Consider the following 19748-nt stretch of genomic DNA (forward strand, 5'->3'; position numbering starts at 1 on the left):
GATCATCTGTTCCAAGGACAGTTACCCAAACGTTTGATCGTTGGTATCGTCGAGAATACAGCCTTCAACGGAGCTGCCGAAAAAAATCCTTTCTACTTTCAACACTTTGGCGTGTCCAAAATCGAAGTCAGTCGCGATGGCAAGACCTTGTGTACCCGACCTTTCGAACCTGACTTTAAAAAGAAGAATTACTTGAGATCGTACTTGTCCTTGTACGAAGCCACCGGACAGTCACGGTATTACGTACGAGGATTATGCAGGAGGCTACGCTTTGTGGGCTTTCGATTTCACTCCAGACCAAGGCAGCGACGAGGGACATTTCCACCCTATAAAATCCGGCCAGATTCGTGTGGAAATTCAGTTTAAAGACCGAGACCCTGATGAAACGGTGAACGTCATCCTGTATGCAGAATTCGATAATACCATAGAAATCAACAGTTTGAGAGAAGTCATCCTAGATTACTAGAAACCATGGAAGACTGTTGTCCCTCTTTACCTAGTGGAGAAACTTTTAGTGTTGCATTGTTGTTAAAAAATGTTAGAGTTGTTGTTGTTTAGTGTTAAGTGATTTTTGAATAAAAAATGTTGTGTTTTGAAAAAATTGTTTGATGTTATATTGTTGGATTATTGTTAAAAATGTTAGAGTTGTTGTTTAGTGTTAAGTGATTTTTGAATAAAAAATGTTGTGTTTTGAAAAAAATGCCTTTGTCTTTTGTTTAGCTATAAGAATGTTGGATTGATGCTCTTTCATTTCTTACTATCCCTCTCATGACACTCACTGAACGTTGCGACTCAAAAACCGTGTGGGGGATGTTTTCCTTCACGTCCGCGCTTTGACTTTAAGAACCGGGTTGTTTCCAGTCTAACCATCCATTGTCGACTCATCCTCCTACGAAGATGTGCTCCAAACTAGCTAAACTCAACGAAGCCTACGTGAATTTGCATATGGTCAGACACAGTCTGATACCGAAGCCAGAAGAAATAGAGAATGTGAGAATGTTAAAAATCACTGAAGACCTGATAGAAGAGCTCTTCAGAGAAGAAATGAACAGGGAAAAAGAAGAATGGACAGAGAAGTACAGACTTCAGAGACAGCAGCAACAACAACAACAAGAGCAGCAGCAGCAACCTGAAGCTGACAGAGGCTTTGTCGATTGTCGTATCGACACCAAAGAGTTCTTCTTCTCTTTCCGAAGAAGCAGACCTATCGCCAGAAAGTCTATCCTCAGAGGACATCGCATTCTTTGAAACTAAAAAGAATGCCATAGCAAACAAAAAAAACAGCCCTTTTCAGGGCTACCCAATACTCTAGAAAAGAAATAACAATCGATTTGCCAATGTGTGTAGGTAGTGTGAAAATAAACACTAACTCTTTTTTTAAAAAAATGTGAGGGTATGTGTTTGTGTGTTTGTGTTTGTAAGTGGTTAAGTAAGTTGGTATGGATAGTAGATTAAAATGATGTCTTTTTTTTTTTTTTTTTTTGGTGTTTGAGGTGTAAATTTGGGGTTAGATTGGATTGCTTTGCGTATGTGGATAGTCTATTGAAGTGATTTATAAAAAATTTTAAAATAGTGATGGGTAGCATAAAAAGTGAGTGAGTGTTTCTTTTAGGTCCGCGCGTTGTTGTTTTTTGGTCATGATGTAGGTAAGATCAATTTTATGTTTTTAGGGGATGTTTTCCTTCACGTCCGCGCTTTCACTATAAATTGAAACTCGTTCGGCAGTCCAGCTACCCTTGTTGATTGATCAACACCAAAAATGAACACGAGACTGGAGAAACTGTTGGAACTTCATGTGCATCTGGAATATGCCAGGCGCATATTAAATGAACTGGCCGCGGAAGCCATTGTGGAGGAGTGAAGGATAAGAGAGGAAGAGGAAAGAAGAAACAAAGAAGAGGAGGAGAGAAGATATAAAGAAGAAGAGGAAAGAAGATACAAAGAGGAGGAGAGAAGATACAAAGAAGAGGAGGAGGAGGAAAAGGAGAGAAGAAGAAGAAATTTCAGAATCCCAGAGAGCGAAAATTGGGATTCTGAAGCGACATATCCTGCCTCTGCTCTCTCCCCCAAAAAGGTAAAAAGTAACTGGGGGACAAGATGTGTATGTGGCGCTAGGCCTGGAAGGTGCCACCATTAACCAGGTGTCCATGAAGTTCAAAAAAAAAAAACAGCCCTTTTCAGGGCTACCCAATACTCTAGAAAAGAAATAACGATCGATTTGCCAATGTGTGTAGGTAGAGTAGTGTGATTATAAACACTAACTCTTTTTTAAGATAGTGTGAGGGTATGTGTTTGTGTGTTGGTGCTTGTAAGAGCTCAGGTATGTTTGTGGGAATAGTAGATTATGGGTTTCTTTATTGTTTCTTAGCGTAGGTGAAGAGTATAGTTAGGGTTCTGTAAGCGCTCACGTACGATTGTGTGGATAGTAGATTATGGATTAGTTTATTGTTCTTAGCGTATGTGTTTGTGTGTTTGAGTTTGTGTGTTTGTGTTTGTGTGTTTGTGTTTGTGTTTGTACCCGCTCACGTACGATTGTGTGAATAGTAGATTATGGATTTGTTTATTGTTCTTAGCGTATGTGAAGAGTATAGTTTGGGTTTTGTAAGCGCTCACGTAAGATTGTGTGGATAGTAGATTATGGATTTTGTTTATTGTTTCTTAGCGTATGTGGAGAGTATAGTTTGGGTTTTTATTATATGAAATGAGAAAGTATAGTTTGGGTTTTATTATATGAAATGAAAAAGTAGGGGGATGTTTTCCTTCACGTTCGCGCGTTGTTTGGTCATGATCTAGGTAAGATCAATTTTACGTTTTAGGGGGATGTTTTCCTTCACGTACGCGCTTTAAGTATAAGAACCCATAGTATTCGTCGTTCAAACCATTCTGCAAAGAATAAAAAAAGAAGATGGCTTCTAACCAAATGGACAAAATACAAACATTACAAGACGTTTTAGACAACTTAGGAATGATGGAGCAGATGTTAATAAGACTGGTTGAAGACCATTATTCCTATAGTCCCCATCGTGTAAAGATGGAAATTAATAACTTAAAAAAGGTAAAGGACAAGATTAGTGGTGTCATGAAAGAGATAAAGGAGGAGAAGGAGGATGAAGAGGAAAGAATAAGAATAAGCAAATGGAACGAAAAGATTGAAAAAGAAGAAGAAAATGAGAAGAGGAAGAAAGAAGAGGAGGAAGAGAAGAAGAAGAAAGAAGAGCAGGAGAAAAAGAAAGAGAAGAAGAGAAAGAGTGTTGGAGATAAAATAAGAACTTGGTGGAGAAAAAGAAGAAATTAGAAGCAGAAGAAGAAGAAGAAAACCCAAAGGCCCTTTTCAGGGCCAGCCATATTTCTCGAAAAGAGATAGCCTTTCCATTGCCTACCCCTTGTTTAAATTTAAATTTAAATTTAAAAAAAAATCCCATTTTCAATTCCCCTTGTCCCTAGACAAACCCAAACTCTATTCCCATGTTAATTTCCCCTTGTCGCTAGACAGACCCACACTATAGTTCCATGTTAAATTCCCCTTGTCGCTAGAGTGACCCACGATTTTTCTCCATGTTAATTTCCCTTGTCGCCAGATTGTCCCACGATTTTTCTCCATGTTAACTTTCCATTGTCGCTAGAGTTGCCCAAGGGGTCTTGTAATGCTAATTCCCATTGTCGCTATGGTGCCCCCATTTACTACTACTATGGTACAGTGAAACAGCAATTTACACGATGATGTATAACCTTATGGCTGTTAAAAATATGGATTGATATAATAGCCATTTGTTTTCGCCCATAACCCAATGCATGAAGACGATGGTAAGAATGAGTTGTTATCAATGCAGATTTGTAAGAAAAAACATATGTTTAACGAATATGTAAGACTTCAATATCATAGTCCTAAATAAATATTATATTACGTTTAAAACAGCCTTTGCATCTATATTGGGGCAAAACAAGCAAAGAAATAATTTTCATTTCAAATCGTGATACAGTACTTAAAGATATAATAGATCAAAACTATGGTTTTTTAGATTAACATAAGATTTCTCATTTAAGGAGAATAGGAAAAAATATGTTTTTACTATTTGTGTGAAAATATGACAGGAAATTAAATCAGTTACTTGGTTATCCAACACTTTAAATTGCGAATTATACAGCACGATCATCATTGCATAAACCAAATCATCACTGCATAAACCGGATGGAACAAACTAATTTCAAATTAATATATTCTATGAAGATGTCTTCTGCCTTTGTATGGATTGCCATCAGTCAATATGCAATCTCATTTGTAGAGAGAGCTAATATAATGCGTAGTTGTTTAATAAAAGGCCGATTGAGTTTGACACAATTTAATACGCCTTATTTGCAATGTCTCAAATAATATAGACAGGTTCTAAACAAGGCTTGAAATACATACCTGTTAATAGGCTACACATGTAAGAAGTTGAATAGTTCGGAGTGAAAAGAAACAAAGGTAAATAACAGAAAACAGAGCGGGCAAAAGCAATACATAACTTTACCTGTTATAAGCCTTCAATTCTACAGTATGCTCAAACAATGAAGCTTAAATAATCTTATCTTCTGAAAAACGAGAAAGATGACAATTATGACAATTTTCTTCTTATCACCTTGTATGCCTCACATCAAAGTTGACCATTCAAAGGCTATACTTTAATGTCGGGCTTGAAACTGTTGATTGCACTCCATAACAACTGTCAATAGGACAATTCACTGTTTAATTTTTTGTTGTGATTTAAATTTCAAGTTTGCCTTTGATCAGACAGCTCCATTATATTCATTCAACACCACCCGTTCGGTTACAGGTACGTTTGAATATGTGAATATATCTTTACATTCGGATGAAAAGGTATATGTAAGCTTTTACTTCAGCACGTTAAATCAGGCCAACATTCAAAAGATAAGCTGTTATGAATACTGAGTTTACCTGTGCACAAAATATATGTATATATATATATGAATTCTAAATTCATTGGAAACATTTGAACGCATTCCTCTACGTCAAACATTCCAGGAACCGCTTGGACAAAATATTCACATATATAATGTTTCCTGAATGAAGTCTTTGGAAAACGTGTTATTGTTCCTAGGACATTATTTATTGGTGATTCCTATTGGCCTTTGGCTTGAAACACCAATGCTTTGCCAGAATACCTTTTGACGATTGTTAATATGAAGTTATATGAACTCATCTCGGACTGTAAACTTGTAAATACATTAATAACGGTAAGTTTCCGCATGGAATATACGCTTTTGACAAACCAAGTGTCTGACATGTGGCATAACGCTTCGTTGTTAAAGATTTAAATAATATGGTAATATGAGTTTTCAACATTATTTAAACATTCTGGCAAATTATTTTGCTGAAAACAAGCATCCACCCTTTGGAAAAAGACTATTCAACCCCTGCAACGGTATTTTCTAAATAAATATATCAGAGGCAATGGACGGCGGATTTCGATCTGTGGAATACAAGTTAACAAAGGCAAATAACTTTGGGATAAGAAATTGGAAAGATGCCGACAACAAAATAAAATCCGCGGAATACAAGTTGACAAAGGAAAATAATTTAGGATTGAGAAATTGGAAAAATGAGAACAAACTGAATGCAACCACAGTGTTACCTAAGAGTAACACGAAAGAATTAGCAAAGACAAAAGCGTCACCTCCTCCCATTGAAAGAAAACAATTAGCTCAAAAGCCAGATCAGCCTGCTGCTGCTACAGCAAAATCCACGCCTATACCACAAAAGCCTCCACTAGGTCAGCCGAAATCTTTTGTCACCAACGGAAACAATGCTGTTCGCACAGAGACAAGTATTTATAAAACAAGCATGTCTCCCACAGACACAAAAATATCAACGCAAAGTCCAAAGACAGTGGCAGCTACGAGAGAGGAGGAAGTGAAGCAGCCAGCGAAGACCACTGATGTCTTCACCCAGTCGTACCAGAGGACTCCAAGAGGGAACCCAGAATTCTACATAGACCCACAAACTGGAGAACGGTACCCTAATTACCAGAGGCCCCTACATGCCTGGCAGACACCCTATCAGGTACGCCCGCGCTTTGAGTGGCAGATAAGTGAACCTATGCGTATTCCCAGATTTGTGGCACATAACTTTCCACCACCTGGTCTTCTCTCCATGATGGATTCACCATACTATCCGATGCAAAAGCAGATGATAGTGGTAAGTCAAATAACTTTATAAGATAAAAATGAAAAGACTGACTAATAATGTTCACACTTCAGGAACATGAAACACCTTCTGCTACAACGATCCGACTGGGTAAGAAAATTTCAATGAGCTTTACACAATTCACAATTTTAGATACCCAGAAGCTATCATTCCATGTGTCATGATTATTACAACTATAAAACATAGATACAGAGGAAGTTACCATGTACAAAGGACTTCTAGTAAAAAATATGTAAGATAGCAAAGTCGAAATTAAGCCGACACTGAAAGCAAGCTTTCCCAAAACAAAGAGTTTCATTTACAACAACGTTATGTTCTGGAAAGCATAGCCATAATATAAAATAACTGAATACATGCACATTCACGATGGATACATACATGTATGACAAGTAGTGTGACAAGTAAGGACTTTTGACTTATAGAAGTGTAATAAGTAGTTTGAATGCTTTGTCAACACGATATCGTATATGATGTAAGATGGCAATATCACATCCAGAGTTCTACGAATAATATCGACAATTTTATACACGTCTAAAATGTCTGATATTCTTATAAAAATGTACCGAAATTGGTATTCGAAAATTTGTCTTTCTCAATGTAATATTTCCTAAAAATATAATATGAACCAAAAATTGATGTTATGTGTTATTTTAAACTTTAAATGCTTTAGGTGGCACGGTTTGATATTTTAATTACATTTATATGCAGAGTGGGCATTTGGGAATCACTTTCAGTCAGAGACTGAGTACTACCATTTTAGAAGACTGGGATAATCAGAGACGTAGTACTAAAACCATTTTAGAAGATTAGCATAGTCAGTTGTTTAAATTATCTTCCAGTGTGATTCTATTTTTAAATGGTTAACACTTGGTGATGATAAACAATGTAAATGCAAAAAATAATTCTGATTGGTATACGTATTTTAAAGTAAGCAAAGCTCTTTTTTTCAAGGTTGAGATTGTAGCATGACAGGATGTAACCTCTGCAATATACCATGACTACATACAGTCACGATGTTATATCAGGGTCGGTAACCTATTTTACATATCATGCCATTTTTTTTCAGGATTAATTACAAAATGAACGAGCAAGTAAAACCAGTAAGAGAGTAACACTGTTAAAATCTAGTTTTTTGGCTGCCCTTCGCTTGCCACACAAAACCTCTTGACGTGCCAGTTTGTGGATACGCGTACTGTAGGTTGTCGACCCTTGTGTTACACCATCAAGGTAATTTAATCTACATTTGTGCCAAGTTCAGAGATTATTGATTTACTAGCAAAATGCATTACTTCAAAGGATTCATAAAACAGAAAATGCCCATATACTGCAAACGGCTTGTAGTTAAACCATTCTTTTTAGAGGCATGTATACACTTCTGAAAAAATATTCTTATAAAAAAAAGCTGTTTTAAGTGATATTTTCCTACCCAATAATACCGCGTCTAGAGTTTTCGTCAACAATACATTTATGATTCAATTATTATGATATAGATTTGGCCGTAGTTTTCCCACCCTGCCTTAGGTTATACACGACTTACGAACTGGGCTGAGCAAAAGTGACACTGTGTCTGAACTTTTTAGCTATTTACGATCTACATTGAGTTCGGTGTCACATATTCTTCTTCTATAGACTGTATTTTTGTTCTTCTATTTTAAATTTTGTCTCTTGATAGATTTTTATCAATCCTTAATTATTTTCGTGTCTACTGGATTTCAGTAGCAATTGATTATACAGTCTAAATGAGAGCGTTTGCTATGATCCTTGATTCACTGGATGTCATCAACAAGCGAAATATGTGTGTTCTATTGTTAGGGCTATGAATCAAATCACCAAAAAAATCGATCAGACACATGATAGTTTGCACTCATTTTTGTGTACAATGTGATATTTGATATTTATAATAGGATGACAATAATAATTATTGTTATCTGAATTAAAAACAACGGCTTCAAATGATTTTTGATAAATCGAGGTGAAAAAGAGCAATTTAAATAAATTAGCTTTCGATGAACGGGTGGTTATTGTTAAGAAATCAGAGATGAAAATGTTCACTAGAAACTATAAGCCCATGCACTTTAAGTTTCAAGTGTTAGGTTCAAATTCATCTAGTTCCCATTTAAAGTTTTGAAATATGTGAGATGATAACGAATGAAAGTATGTTCATATCAAACAATGTAATTTACACAAATTAATTTCACTGCACATTTCTTGAAAACGGTGTAAATATTTGCTTGTCAACAGTTTGATTGCCACGAATCAGATAAGAAACTCCATCCAATCTATGTATTGAGGACGCTTTCATCTTTCACCAAAATAAACAGATTCTCTAAGGAGAAATAGAAATAAAAATATAGCGCTTTTTAAAAATTGCTGTAAATATAACATTTGACAAAATGGAGTTGTGACATCCCGTAGTCAGCACGGTAGAATACTAAGAGCAAAGAAAGTAAAAATAACTTTAATCGATTAATCTCTGCCAAGCCTTTCGTAAAATTATTTATGTTGCAACGATAATTGCGCAAATGTATCCAGCCAGTCTTCTGTAAATGGTCCGTAATGGTGGTCCTACTGTATTAAATGCAATTGTTTAATGGCGTCTACATAGCAACCTACTCGTATTACATCAGTTTTACAAGAAAAACATTTGAAATAATTATGCCATTCCAATATTATCCTAAATCCTGACATGAATTGTGTATGCCCAACCAGACACCAATCACCTTCAAAGACCATGGGGTGAGATAGATTTCGATACTTCAGAAGACTATTTACTGATGATTTAGGACAAAGTTTTGATTTGAAAGCATAGTAAAGATTGTGCTGATTTATAGCAAATAGTGGCGTCTTTAATATATAGCTTTCGACTAAATTGACTGGTTCAGAGACCAGCAATAACAATGAGGAATAGATCAGAAAAGACAGAAGGACATATATGAATGGGTTAAAGATGGGGGCAAACGTAAATAAGGAACCCGTGAAAATAAGAGAGAAAACTAAGGAACCCACTATACTTGACAATCCAACCCCAGAGGCTGCAAAGACTAGCCCTAGTCCTTTCGACTTCCTGGCGGAAACTGGTGTGATCAGGTCCTCTTCCAAGTCTGCATCCGTTGTGTCTGGCAGAAAACAGCATGTGTCACAGCATCAAGCTCTTCAGACTCGTTTGGAATCAAATAGGACACCAGGGAAGGGCATGTCGGCTGAAGAGGAGCTTGATTATGACAACCCAGCATTATATTCCAGCTATCCCAAGAATCTGCATCCGATCACGGGGCGGAGGGTCTGGCAGAGAATAGAATCAATGGTACCTCGTGTAATTATAATACCTTTTCCTCCATCAGTACCATTTGTAATCACGAGGGCCGTACCAGCTATAACATATTATGGAAATAGATCATCAGTTATACCAGGATATAGGGTCGTAGCATCAGCATACAGTACCCTAGTACCGACACCTGGGACCACACACTCGATGACTGGAACTTTATTTCATGTGTGCTCAAGAAAAGATATTGTGTATGGGACAGCAGCACAAGCCTTTGGAACCATTGTCTCGGGTTATGGGGAAACGGCATGTACATTCAGAACGTATAGAAGCAATACCAGTAGTGAGTATCCTGAAATAGGGTATATGAATCAACATTTAACATATATGATATGACTAACCACTAAATTAGTCGATATAGCTGAACATTTGAGAAAATGACTTTAAATTTTTTCTTCAGAAATTTTCTTTCTTAGTGCCTGAGCAAATCTTACTGGTATCTTTGTTATTTACTGCATCGAATGGTTCAGACTGTACATCGTCTTGTCAACAGTGAATACTCAGTAAATGGCTGTGGTAAGCACGCTCTTCCTGAGTTTAGATTTGATGCCATAAACGTTGCAAAATAGTAAGCATTACGTCACTGAGAAAAGGTCTGAAACAATGTTAACTCGTATTCAACACTATAATGTCTTATTATATTATGAAAAAGCAATTCGCGAAGAATATTGCAAACAAATCTGAATTTTATTCGCAATTTCGCTGTGTGCTAAAATGACCACATTGCACCCCTGTACGTTTTAACATCCCTGCCTCTCGTTGTACCGATAGGCGATTTAGGTCCATATACATATATATTGTAATTATTTTTCATTGCTATAATTGGTACAGATTATCTTTAATTAGATTTTGCCTAGATGACTAGGGTCTGTTTTAGGAATATTGAAAGCGTAAAATTAAATAAGATCTTTAAATAGATGCTTAGGTACGTGTTGACAATTACTAATAATACTCTTAATATTCAAACGTGATAACTACTTGAGCTAATTTCTTCATTGACAGGCGAGGTTTGGACGATTCTAGAAGAGTTAAGTAACTTCCCATTGGTTGGTCCAGGTCACATGAATACGTATTTTTTTAAATAAACTGAGTAGCGGGCATGTTTCGAAATATAGTCGTAATAGAAGGTGTATATAAGGAGAGAATTGAGCAATCAGATTCATTCTTAGTTTTCAATCATCCTCATTTCTTGTGTTCCCGTTGTAAGTCTGCAGACGTGTATTATATTGTTCTTGGACATTATTCGAGACGAAACATTTGTTTGGACTGTTGGGTGGAAATAGACAGTATTCATTCTTTGGACTGTTATATAAATATGGAACTATTGTGAATGCCATCTTGACAAAATCATGATTGTTGGCGGACCAGAACATCCGGTCTTGAAATTTATACAGAACTTTTCAATCTTTTAGATTTTCATAGAACTTTATCAGGATTATTTTGGATTCACTTCATAATGCTATAGGTTCGTCTCATATTTTCAATTATAGCATTGATGATTAAATTATTCTACAGTTTACTTAGGTGTATGTCAACTTTGAGATTGAAGACTAAACGTTCCAGACATAACATAAGCTTTTCCTGCAACCAGTTTCTAATGGAAAGTTTGTTTAAAAAGTTCTTGTTGTGATATTGAATGTGTTCGAAAGGTTACGTGTAACAGATTTGCATGTCATGGACGTACGCAAGGCTGCATACATCACACCTTTTAAAATCACACAACTTATATCAGAGAGGAGGTCAATGACCATGAAATCTATAAAATAAGGGAGTAGTAAAATGTAGAATTGATTGTTCTATAGGGCAAGTAAAGATATTCCGATTCTCTTACTTACTCAGCTGTTTATGTTCTAATGGAATTAAAATAGATCAGAGGAAACAATAAGGTATGATATATTCGAAAGCATATTCAACGAGAAAAAAATGTGCTAGTTGTGTGGCAATATGCGGACAAATAAAATCGAAAAAGATTTCACAGTAACATCAACGCTATGTTCCATCTGCTTAATTTTTGTATGTGGACTTAACCTATATAACTGACACAGGCCCCGTGTCTTCGGTCTGAGGTCCCAAGTGACCATACTGCCCGCTGCTATGTAATGCTAACTGAGGTACCAAGAGATAGTACATTCCCAGACAGTGGTAAGAACAATGTCATCTTAAATAACGCAGCAGACTGTATTTCCTTAAATATGGGTATGGTTTGCGAGTGTCGGTTGAAGTCAGAAATTGTGCAAAGATACTAAAGAGCATACAAACACCATGCTACAAAAACAGTTACAAGAAATTGTGCATACAGCAACATGCAATGATGTAAATAACAAGCTGAGACACATTTCTAATAATTATTTCAAATGTAGTGATTTGAAATCAACAATAAATTGAAAAAGTGCGTGGCAGGTCTCTTTAATTTCAGTGAAAAATTGTTTAAAGCTACTCAACCCAAGTTGGTTATAATGTCGAAGAAACTGTAAACTTTAACTACTGAACAATTATTTACTTTTCCAACCTATATATTTACCAACGTCACGTTTATGTTGGTGGCCCCGGGTGACAGAGTAGTCTAATCTCTCTCCTTTACAGACCACTCAGCTCTGTCCGTGTGGGTTTAATCTTGGCTTGCCCAATTCTGCTATGTGAGGTAGCTGGTCAGTAGCTTCCCGTGGGTCAGTGCTTCTTCCCAGGGTATTCCATGCCTGTTCCTCCACTAAATATACTGACCGCAGTGCATATCCTATCATGTGCTAGAAATGGCGTTAAACCCCCAAAACCCAATAAATCATTTTTATCATAATCATCACCACAGAGTTCAGTAAACTTGCTTTGAAGAAAGACCAGAGAACGGTGCATAGAAATGGTAATGTTATATCTCAAGAAACCCGCCCAGCCACCCAAACTTCCCCACAACCCGAACCCCCCAAGACGTAAGCACTGACAGTGGCTGTTTTCATACAGGATGAGTAAAATGTCAACGGGAGACAGGAATACTGGCATTTGCCTTGTGAGTGATCCAAAGAACTCTTTTCCAAGTCACAACTGTACGATAGCTATGATAGTGATTACGCTCTCTTGCTTTCTTTTTTATTGTTGTTGTTGTTGCTCTGTTTTAGTGTGCGTCACAAAGTCAAAGAATGCATTAAAATTAATAATATATACTAAAAGCACATCTCTATTATCATCCTTCAAAATATGCTTACACAATACTGCACGCTCCGTTGTCATCCTTTCAAAATGTATTTACTCTATACTGTAGGCAAACTAAATTTCGTTTGCTGAGTAAAATTATGTGATGAAAAGATGCATAGGATGGTGACGATGCCGTGTTCTCGGAATAAAGCTCTGTAAGTGAGAGTCTATACTCGATGTTAGATATGAACAGCCACTATTCCACGAACGATGTGGAAGGATTTCATTACATATGAATTTAAGAATATTGCTTAGACGAAATGACATAACTGATTTTTTGGCTATAATATTGATATAGCGTCCTTCATTATTAACAGAGAGTTGCATTACGGGCGGTTTGATCATAACTCGTTTTGAAACAGAAACGACCAAAAGTTTCTATTGATGGCACCTGCGTATTCATAATAATACTTACATAGAATGGTTTTGATGTGAAAATATAAATATATAAATGTAATGGTAATGGACTACAGTACGTGAATCGTCATTATCTTGACGTAAAACCATGTAAATAAGACAAATGAATCAAGTCATTACTTTTTTTGCCGACTGCATAGGTGTCCATCTTCTGCGAGTTAGATAAATAGATAGAAGATACATTTTTCACATCTAGTTGTATAATTTTTAACATAGGGCGACAAAAGGACGAATATAATTCAGATTCCAAACTGACTAAAGACAATGGATTTTAATCGTACATGCCCGGAATTGTTGATGCTAGTTTTAAGGAGAATGTATGCGATCATATCAATCTTGTATATGGAAAAGAAATTAATAGAAAACTGTAATACGTATGGATGTGTATTTATGAATGTGATACTAGGTTAATGTAAAACAATGTCACTGTGTGCTTATCACTATGTACTAGATTAATGTAAAACAATGTCACCGTGTGCTTATCACTATGCACTAGATTAATGTAAACAATGTCACATTGTGCTTATCACTATGTACTAGATTAATGTAAAACAAGGTCACTGTGTGCTTATCACTATGTACTAGATTAATGTAAAACAATGTCACATTGTGCTTATCACTATGCACTAGATTAATGTAAAACAAGGTCACCGTGTGCTTATCACTATGGACTAGATTAATGTAAAACAAGGTCACCGTGTGCTTATCACTATGTACTAGATTAATGTAAAACAAGGTCACCGTGTGCTTATCACTATGTACTAGATTAATGTAAAACAATGTCACCGTGTGCTTATCACTATGCACTAGATTAATGTAAAACAGTGTCACCTTGTGCTTATCACTATGTACTAGATTAATGTAAAACAATGTCACCTTGTGCTTATCACTATGCACTAGATTAATGTAAAACAATGTCACCGTGTGCTTATCACTATGCACTAGATTAATGTAATTTATTTCAGCTGCTGTTTATTACAGGAATAATTGGTTAATATTTTGTTACCATTTGGACGACCTTGGCTATTTCTGCGAGAGAAAAAATGTCTGATACATGCTGGCACAGTAATTTACAGAAAAATAACAGATTTTGCTTGCAAGAAAAGAAAATTATTCCGATCACTTAAAGATTGAGATTTAACCTCAGAAGAAATCTTAACATCCTATTTCTCCTTAGTCAGATAGTGCTACAAGTTTCGATTGTGTGTTCGCGATGAATGATGTTTGTGATTAATGGTGTTTGTGATTCATGGATTTTGTAATTAGTAGTGTTTGTAATTAATGGTCTTTGTGATACATGATATGTGATTAATGGTATTTGTGATTAATGGTGATTAATGGTGTTTGTGATTAATGGTATTTGTGATAAATGATATGTGATTAATGGTATTTGTGATCAATGGTGATTAATGGTGTTTGTGATTAATGGTCTTTGTGATAAATGATATGTGATTAATGGTATTTGTGATTAATGGTGATTAATGGTGTTTGTGATTAATGGTATTTCTGATTAATGGTATCTGTGATTAATGGTCTTGTGAATCAAATAAAACGTTAGAAAATATAATTGAACTATAATTCATTTTTCGCACAGGTGGATCCGACGGTCGTCGTGAGACCCTCTTCATTCACACAAATGTACGGACAACATGTCTCGCCAATGGTGGGTAATCTTTCTGAACAATCGATACAGTGGCGGGACCAGTTAGTGATAATGACATGTTAAATATCGTACTCTGAGATATAATTCATGAGCTGAATAGAATATGCTGATTTCGTAACTTTTTGCAAAGAAAATATAACACAAATATACAATAACATCAAATTTTAAAGACGGTTTAACTTGTCCATCCTCCACCCCACCCCACCCCACCTGCATTTACGTTAAGAATATCACCCTCCTGTTATTAACTAACGAATGGAGCACAGCATTGCATACATTAACCTTTATAAATAATGAGTCGAGAAAAGGAGTATATATTCGGAAAATTTTCGACCACAAAATCATAAATTACTTGGATCGAACTGAACTGATGGACTTACAATATATCATTTTCATCTCTGTAGGCTGTATTGTATATCCTAGCTTGATCCAGAGTTTTTCATCGAATTCAATTGTGATGGACCTACTTCAAACCTAACTGTAAAAGATTTTGTTTTTACAACTTGTCCCTGGAGGAATTGTGTTACGACGCAATCAAAAAGTAATGTAGTACTAGCATGAATTTTGTTCTCAGTTTTATTCAGGATTTTTGTCAAAATTCATTGTTGAGATAATTGATTATGCATAGAGACTTTGAGAAATGTTGCTTTCTAGTTCTTGAAAGATTTTGGTCCTGAACTCAACACAGACTTGGTTTCACGTCCAGACTTGTGTGGATCTGGCTCCCAACTTGAAGAAAGAATTTTTTTCTTCATAAACAATTTGCTCACAACCCACAATCAAACAAAGCTTGCTCACCAATAAAGTGTTGGTTGTATTGTACTAAAACGAAAAACGACGGAAGACTAAAAACGTATTTATATAAGTTATAAGAATAACATTAAACTTTCCTAGATAATTTTTTCGTAATAAAAGTTTCAAGGCGCTCATTTTGTCCCTTAAAAGTGCTAATATTTTTTTCAAAACGAATGAGATACATTTTTATGTAAATTAGAAGAGGTTTAGGACACATGTGAAAACTGTGCATAAGAGATATCTTTATCAATAAAATTAAACTGAATCATGTTTGCAAAATATTTTTCACACGAGCATTCGGAGAAATCCATGTACGTAACTATTGTTTTATCCAAAACTTTACAAAATACATTTTTGTTATGGCCGATCTTTTATACATTCTTTCCACTTTCTTTTTCAGTATCCACAATATTCTTACAATATACCACGTAGGATTTACTGATATCAGCAAGGTTGAAGTATTATTACACTGCAATATTTGCAACTCTATACGTGAGGTGTTTTGGTACAAGAGGGAAAACATGATGAAGGATTCGCGAGATTCCTACTGGATATTCGTATTGTCGAAGACTTAGTGTCTGATAAGATAATTCATATCAACTTAAGTGAGATCAAACAAAAACTTCCAGTTACCAGCTAAGTGTAATCAACATAGGAATTTCACTGTCGCTGTGGAGGACTGAATGCTTGTTAATGACCTTGTTGGTACATGACGACAGCCTGTTGGTCATAAGAAACTGAATGTGAAACTGCCATCATATGTGTGTGTATGAATGTTCGCCAATTGATTGGCAACTCATAAAAACGGGTTTTGGCTACGCTCATTATAGGCTGTATAAACTGGTCTAATGTCATGTCATCATCATCTGAATTTATTGTGAGATTATATTAAAGCCTAGGGAAGAACTACCCAGATCAACTCTAATTGCTCACACTAGATCTTGACAGGTGTTGAGCAAAAATGTATTTGTAGTGAAACTCAATATAAAACAGGAAATATTTTGGAATGAATAGTTCTCATTTTGGTTGACCAGTATGCTGTGTGATTTTTTGAGCCAACCATTACTTTAATAAATACATTTTTTTCACTAGATAAATATGCCAATGCAAATAAACATTACAGCAGTGCGCATATTGTCTATAATAGTCTTTCAAAATAACGTCTGATGGGGCGGTAACCGCCTTAACTTCCAATATGTCCAGTAGTTGCATAATACTGGATTGACACTGAGTCGCCTAACAACATAATCGGTGCACCGAACGGTCCGCAAGCTGCCCAAATAAGAATCCTATTGATATTGAATTTCTTCCTAAATTTCATTTACCACGTCTTTTGCCATCCGTTCACCTCTTTTTCCAAATCATTGTTCTACATAAGATATTATAGATTTTATGATAAAGCATTCCGTTACTGCTGCTATGGCTGAAAGTAGTACGAGCTTATAAAATGGCTTTGAAAGATTATCTTCCATTTCATTTTTATAGAGCTTTGATATTTTAGTTCCTTATCATCGATTCAAGCATGGCTGATTGAATACTACTCCACTTATAGAGTGTAGATCTGTTCTCTCCATATCATATGTATTTACTGACTTAACACTATCAAGTGTATTTACAGCTGGGAAATATTTGAGAGCATTCCATATCTTATTTAATCGGGTTAAGCTGATTCCATATTTTTCTTGAACTTCTTTTGCAGTAATGTAACAATATTTTGCTGCAGACGTTCTGCTTGTTTTCTTGACATATTTATTTACTCTTTATGTTTTAAAAGCAAATCACTCCGGTGCGGAACGTTTTGCCAGATGACTTTATCTGGGCGCGGGTACCTCGTGTTTTTGTGTGACAAGCATCAGTTCGAACTCACCCATGCTAGCAAGCTTGGCAATTGTGCGGAGACTATTTTGTGCCGCCGCGAGAAGTTACGAATAGAAACGTATTCGTGGATACAACCGTAACGAAATTATTTTACAAGAGCCGAGAGTTCTGACAGCTACTATTGACTCAAACAAGAATTCCGATTGTTGTGCCCATAATAATCGCTATAGTCATTGATATAGTGTTATTGAATAATATTAATTCTAAAATGGAATAGTATGTATCTTGTGGCATTCGTTTGAAAATCACGAGGTATTTCCGGTTCCACAGCTTTCGTTAAATGATCAAGAAGCCACCATGCATGGCCCTCCATGTCTGCTGAAGGGTACTTCGAGTACCTTGTTATTCCTTGCAGACCCGTAGGTATGTAAACATCAACACTATGTATGCATTGCAGTGTGTGGGTCTGGATGAGGGAAGAATAAGAAGCTGATGACAACAAAGTAATATTGCAACTCTGAAACTTAAATTGAAAAACCCAGGGTACGATTTCGATTTGTTAAAATTCTTTTCACTATTTTATGTTAGGATGAAATTCCAATTTACATTATCATCATGTTTCCGCTGGGAAATTCGTAAAAAAAAAATTAACAACTGCTGTGAATGGACATAGCAATCATGAGGGATTTACGATATATGCAAAGTTTCAAACTTTGCGAAGGCAAAAAACAAGCAAAAAAGTAACATCATTTTAAGTGTTATAGTGAAAACTCCACGTCAATATGGCCGTCCATTCAGGATGAACGCTGATAACATGAATTTTAAGCTGGACGCCGTGGCGGCCATATATGAATGTCAAGGTTATGTTCTTGATACACTTGTTTTATTTAGGACAGATTCGGGATTATAAGAAGTCTTTTAGTGGATATTCTTGTCCATATGACCACCCATTAAAAAGTAGTACCAATAACAAGTTTTTCATGATCGATTCCAAGATGACCTTGTTGGGAACCAGACCAGCTACATTTTCATTTAGAATACTGGACATTATTAGAACCATTTAAATGAAGCTTCAGAGAAATATCATCATTTGTTCAGGCGTTGTAGTGATAACAAGATGTTAAAGATTGCCCATATGGCGGCCATATTGTGTGTCAGATCGGCACCTTTTATATTTAGGTTCAACTAGATTTCATATTATTTCTTTCGGTCAAACCTCCATATTAATATAATTATTCATTTGTGCTGAGGTGTTTATGAAAGAATAACAACAGCAAGGAGAAAGGTAAGGAGGAGAGTAAGAATTTGAACGAAAAACGCTTTAAAACGATTTGCTGATGCAAGCCACATAAGAGACAACTGAAAATAATATTGTGTTGACATGATCTAAAACGCATAAGTTATTTACAAAATTACTTTAACATAGTATGTAATAAAATACTTAGTTGAAATTCAGATCTGAACGTATATTTGTAAACCATCAAGCCAAAAGCAATCCATTTGGGAGCTGAGACAGCTATAACACAGGAACCATGCAAGTCACCCACTTTGCATGGGGCCTGTGCAGCCTCTAAATGGACCGTGGCCCGCATCAACCATTCCTTTCGCATTCTTCTCACAGACATTTGCGTCTTCCAAGTGAGAAGGATATAAGTGACAACTGTGAAGATTGTAAAAAATGAAAAAATATCAATGCCGTTGTATCTGCGTTAGAGTTATACGTTTCTTGACTTCCGCAAAAACAAGTTATTCAGTGCTTCGTGGTTGTTTTAATTATTCGCCCAAGGTTCCTCCTGTGTACTTTTCCTGTCATATTCATGTGCAGCAAACCCACTTGCCACGTGATGAGATTAGACATTGTGTTCACGTCTGTGTACCCACTAGACCGGAAATGGAAAGCAACGTTTTATATATAAAATGTAGGAATGAATGGTGAATCAGATATTTACCAGTACTCAGATTATGATTATAATGGAAAATGTGCTTGGATGTGGATTTAAGAGTGTTGATAAGAAACCCCGATTCTATTTTGCGTGCTAACATATTTGAATACAGAAATGAATTATAGGTTGGAATGACGTTCAGAACATCTAATATATCGTCTGAAAGCATCCGATTTTCATAGCCCTAACTGACGGATCTATCAGACAAGCCCTGCGCCGAAGCAGTTGTTGCTGCTCCGATTCTAAAGCTATGACTATTGTGTCCTGTCACCCATATTGTCAATAATAGATCGCAAGTAAAATTCAAGGAAGGTGGAACCCCCCTCTCTAGCATGCGTCAACTGCTCATCGTAGTATCTCCAATCGGTCCTGCGCTCAGCCAGCTTCATGACGACT

The 19748-nt window shown here is 36.0% G+C and overlaps 1 protein-coding gene across 2 annotated transcripts; it reads left to right on the forward strand.

Annotated features, from left to right (window-relative positions):
- The first annotated feature begins 4906 nt into the window (after window positions 1–4906).
- LOC149784358 (uncharacterized) lies at window positions 4907–17055 on the forward strand. Of its 2 annotated transcripts, XM_089932410.1 has the most exons (3): window positions 4907–6196; window positions 14728–14796; window positions 15992–17055. In XM_089932410.1, the coding sequence occupies exons 1-3, from the start codon at window positions 5453–5455 to the stop codon at window positions 16031–16033; spliced, it is 855 nt and encodes a 284-aa protein (XP_089788536.1). In that variant the 5' UTR covers window positions 4907–5452; the 3' UTR covers window positions 16034–17055. The 2 variants fall into 2 exon arrangements, with proteins under 2 accessions (XP_089788536.1, XP_089788537.1); XM_089932411.1 differs by lacking the exon at window positions 14728–14796 and having other exon boundaries at window positions 4908–6196.
- Window positions 17056–19748: the final 2693 nt, after the last annotated feature.

The sequence above is a fragment of the Sinohyriopsis cumingii genome, chromosome 14, assembly GCF_028554795.1.
Source record: "Sinohyriopsis cumingii isolate HCF-2022 chromosome 14, ASM2855479v2, whole genome shotgun sequence".
Classification (NCBI taxonomy): Eukaryota; Metazoa; Mollusca; class Bivalvia; order Unionida; family Unionidae; genus Sinohyriopsis; species Sinohyriopsis cumingii.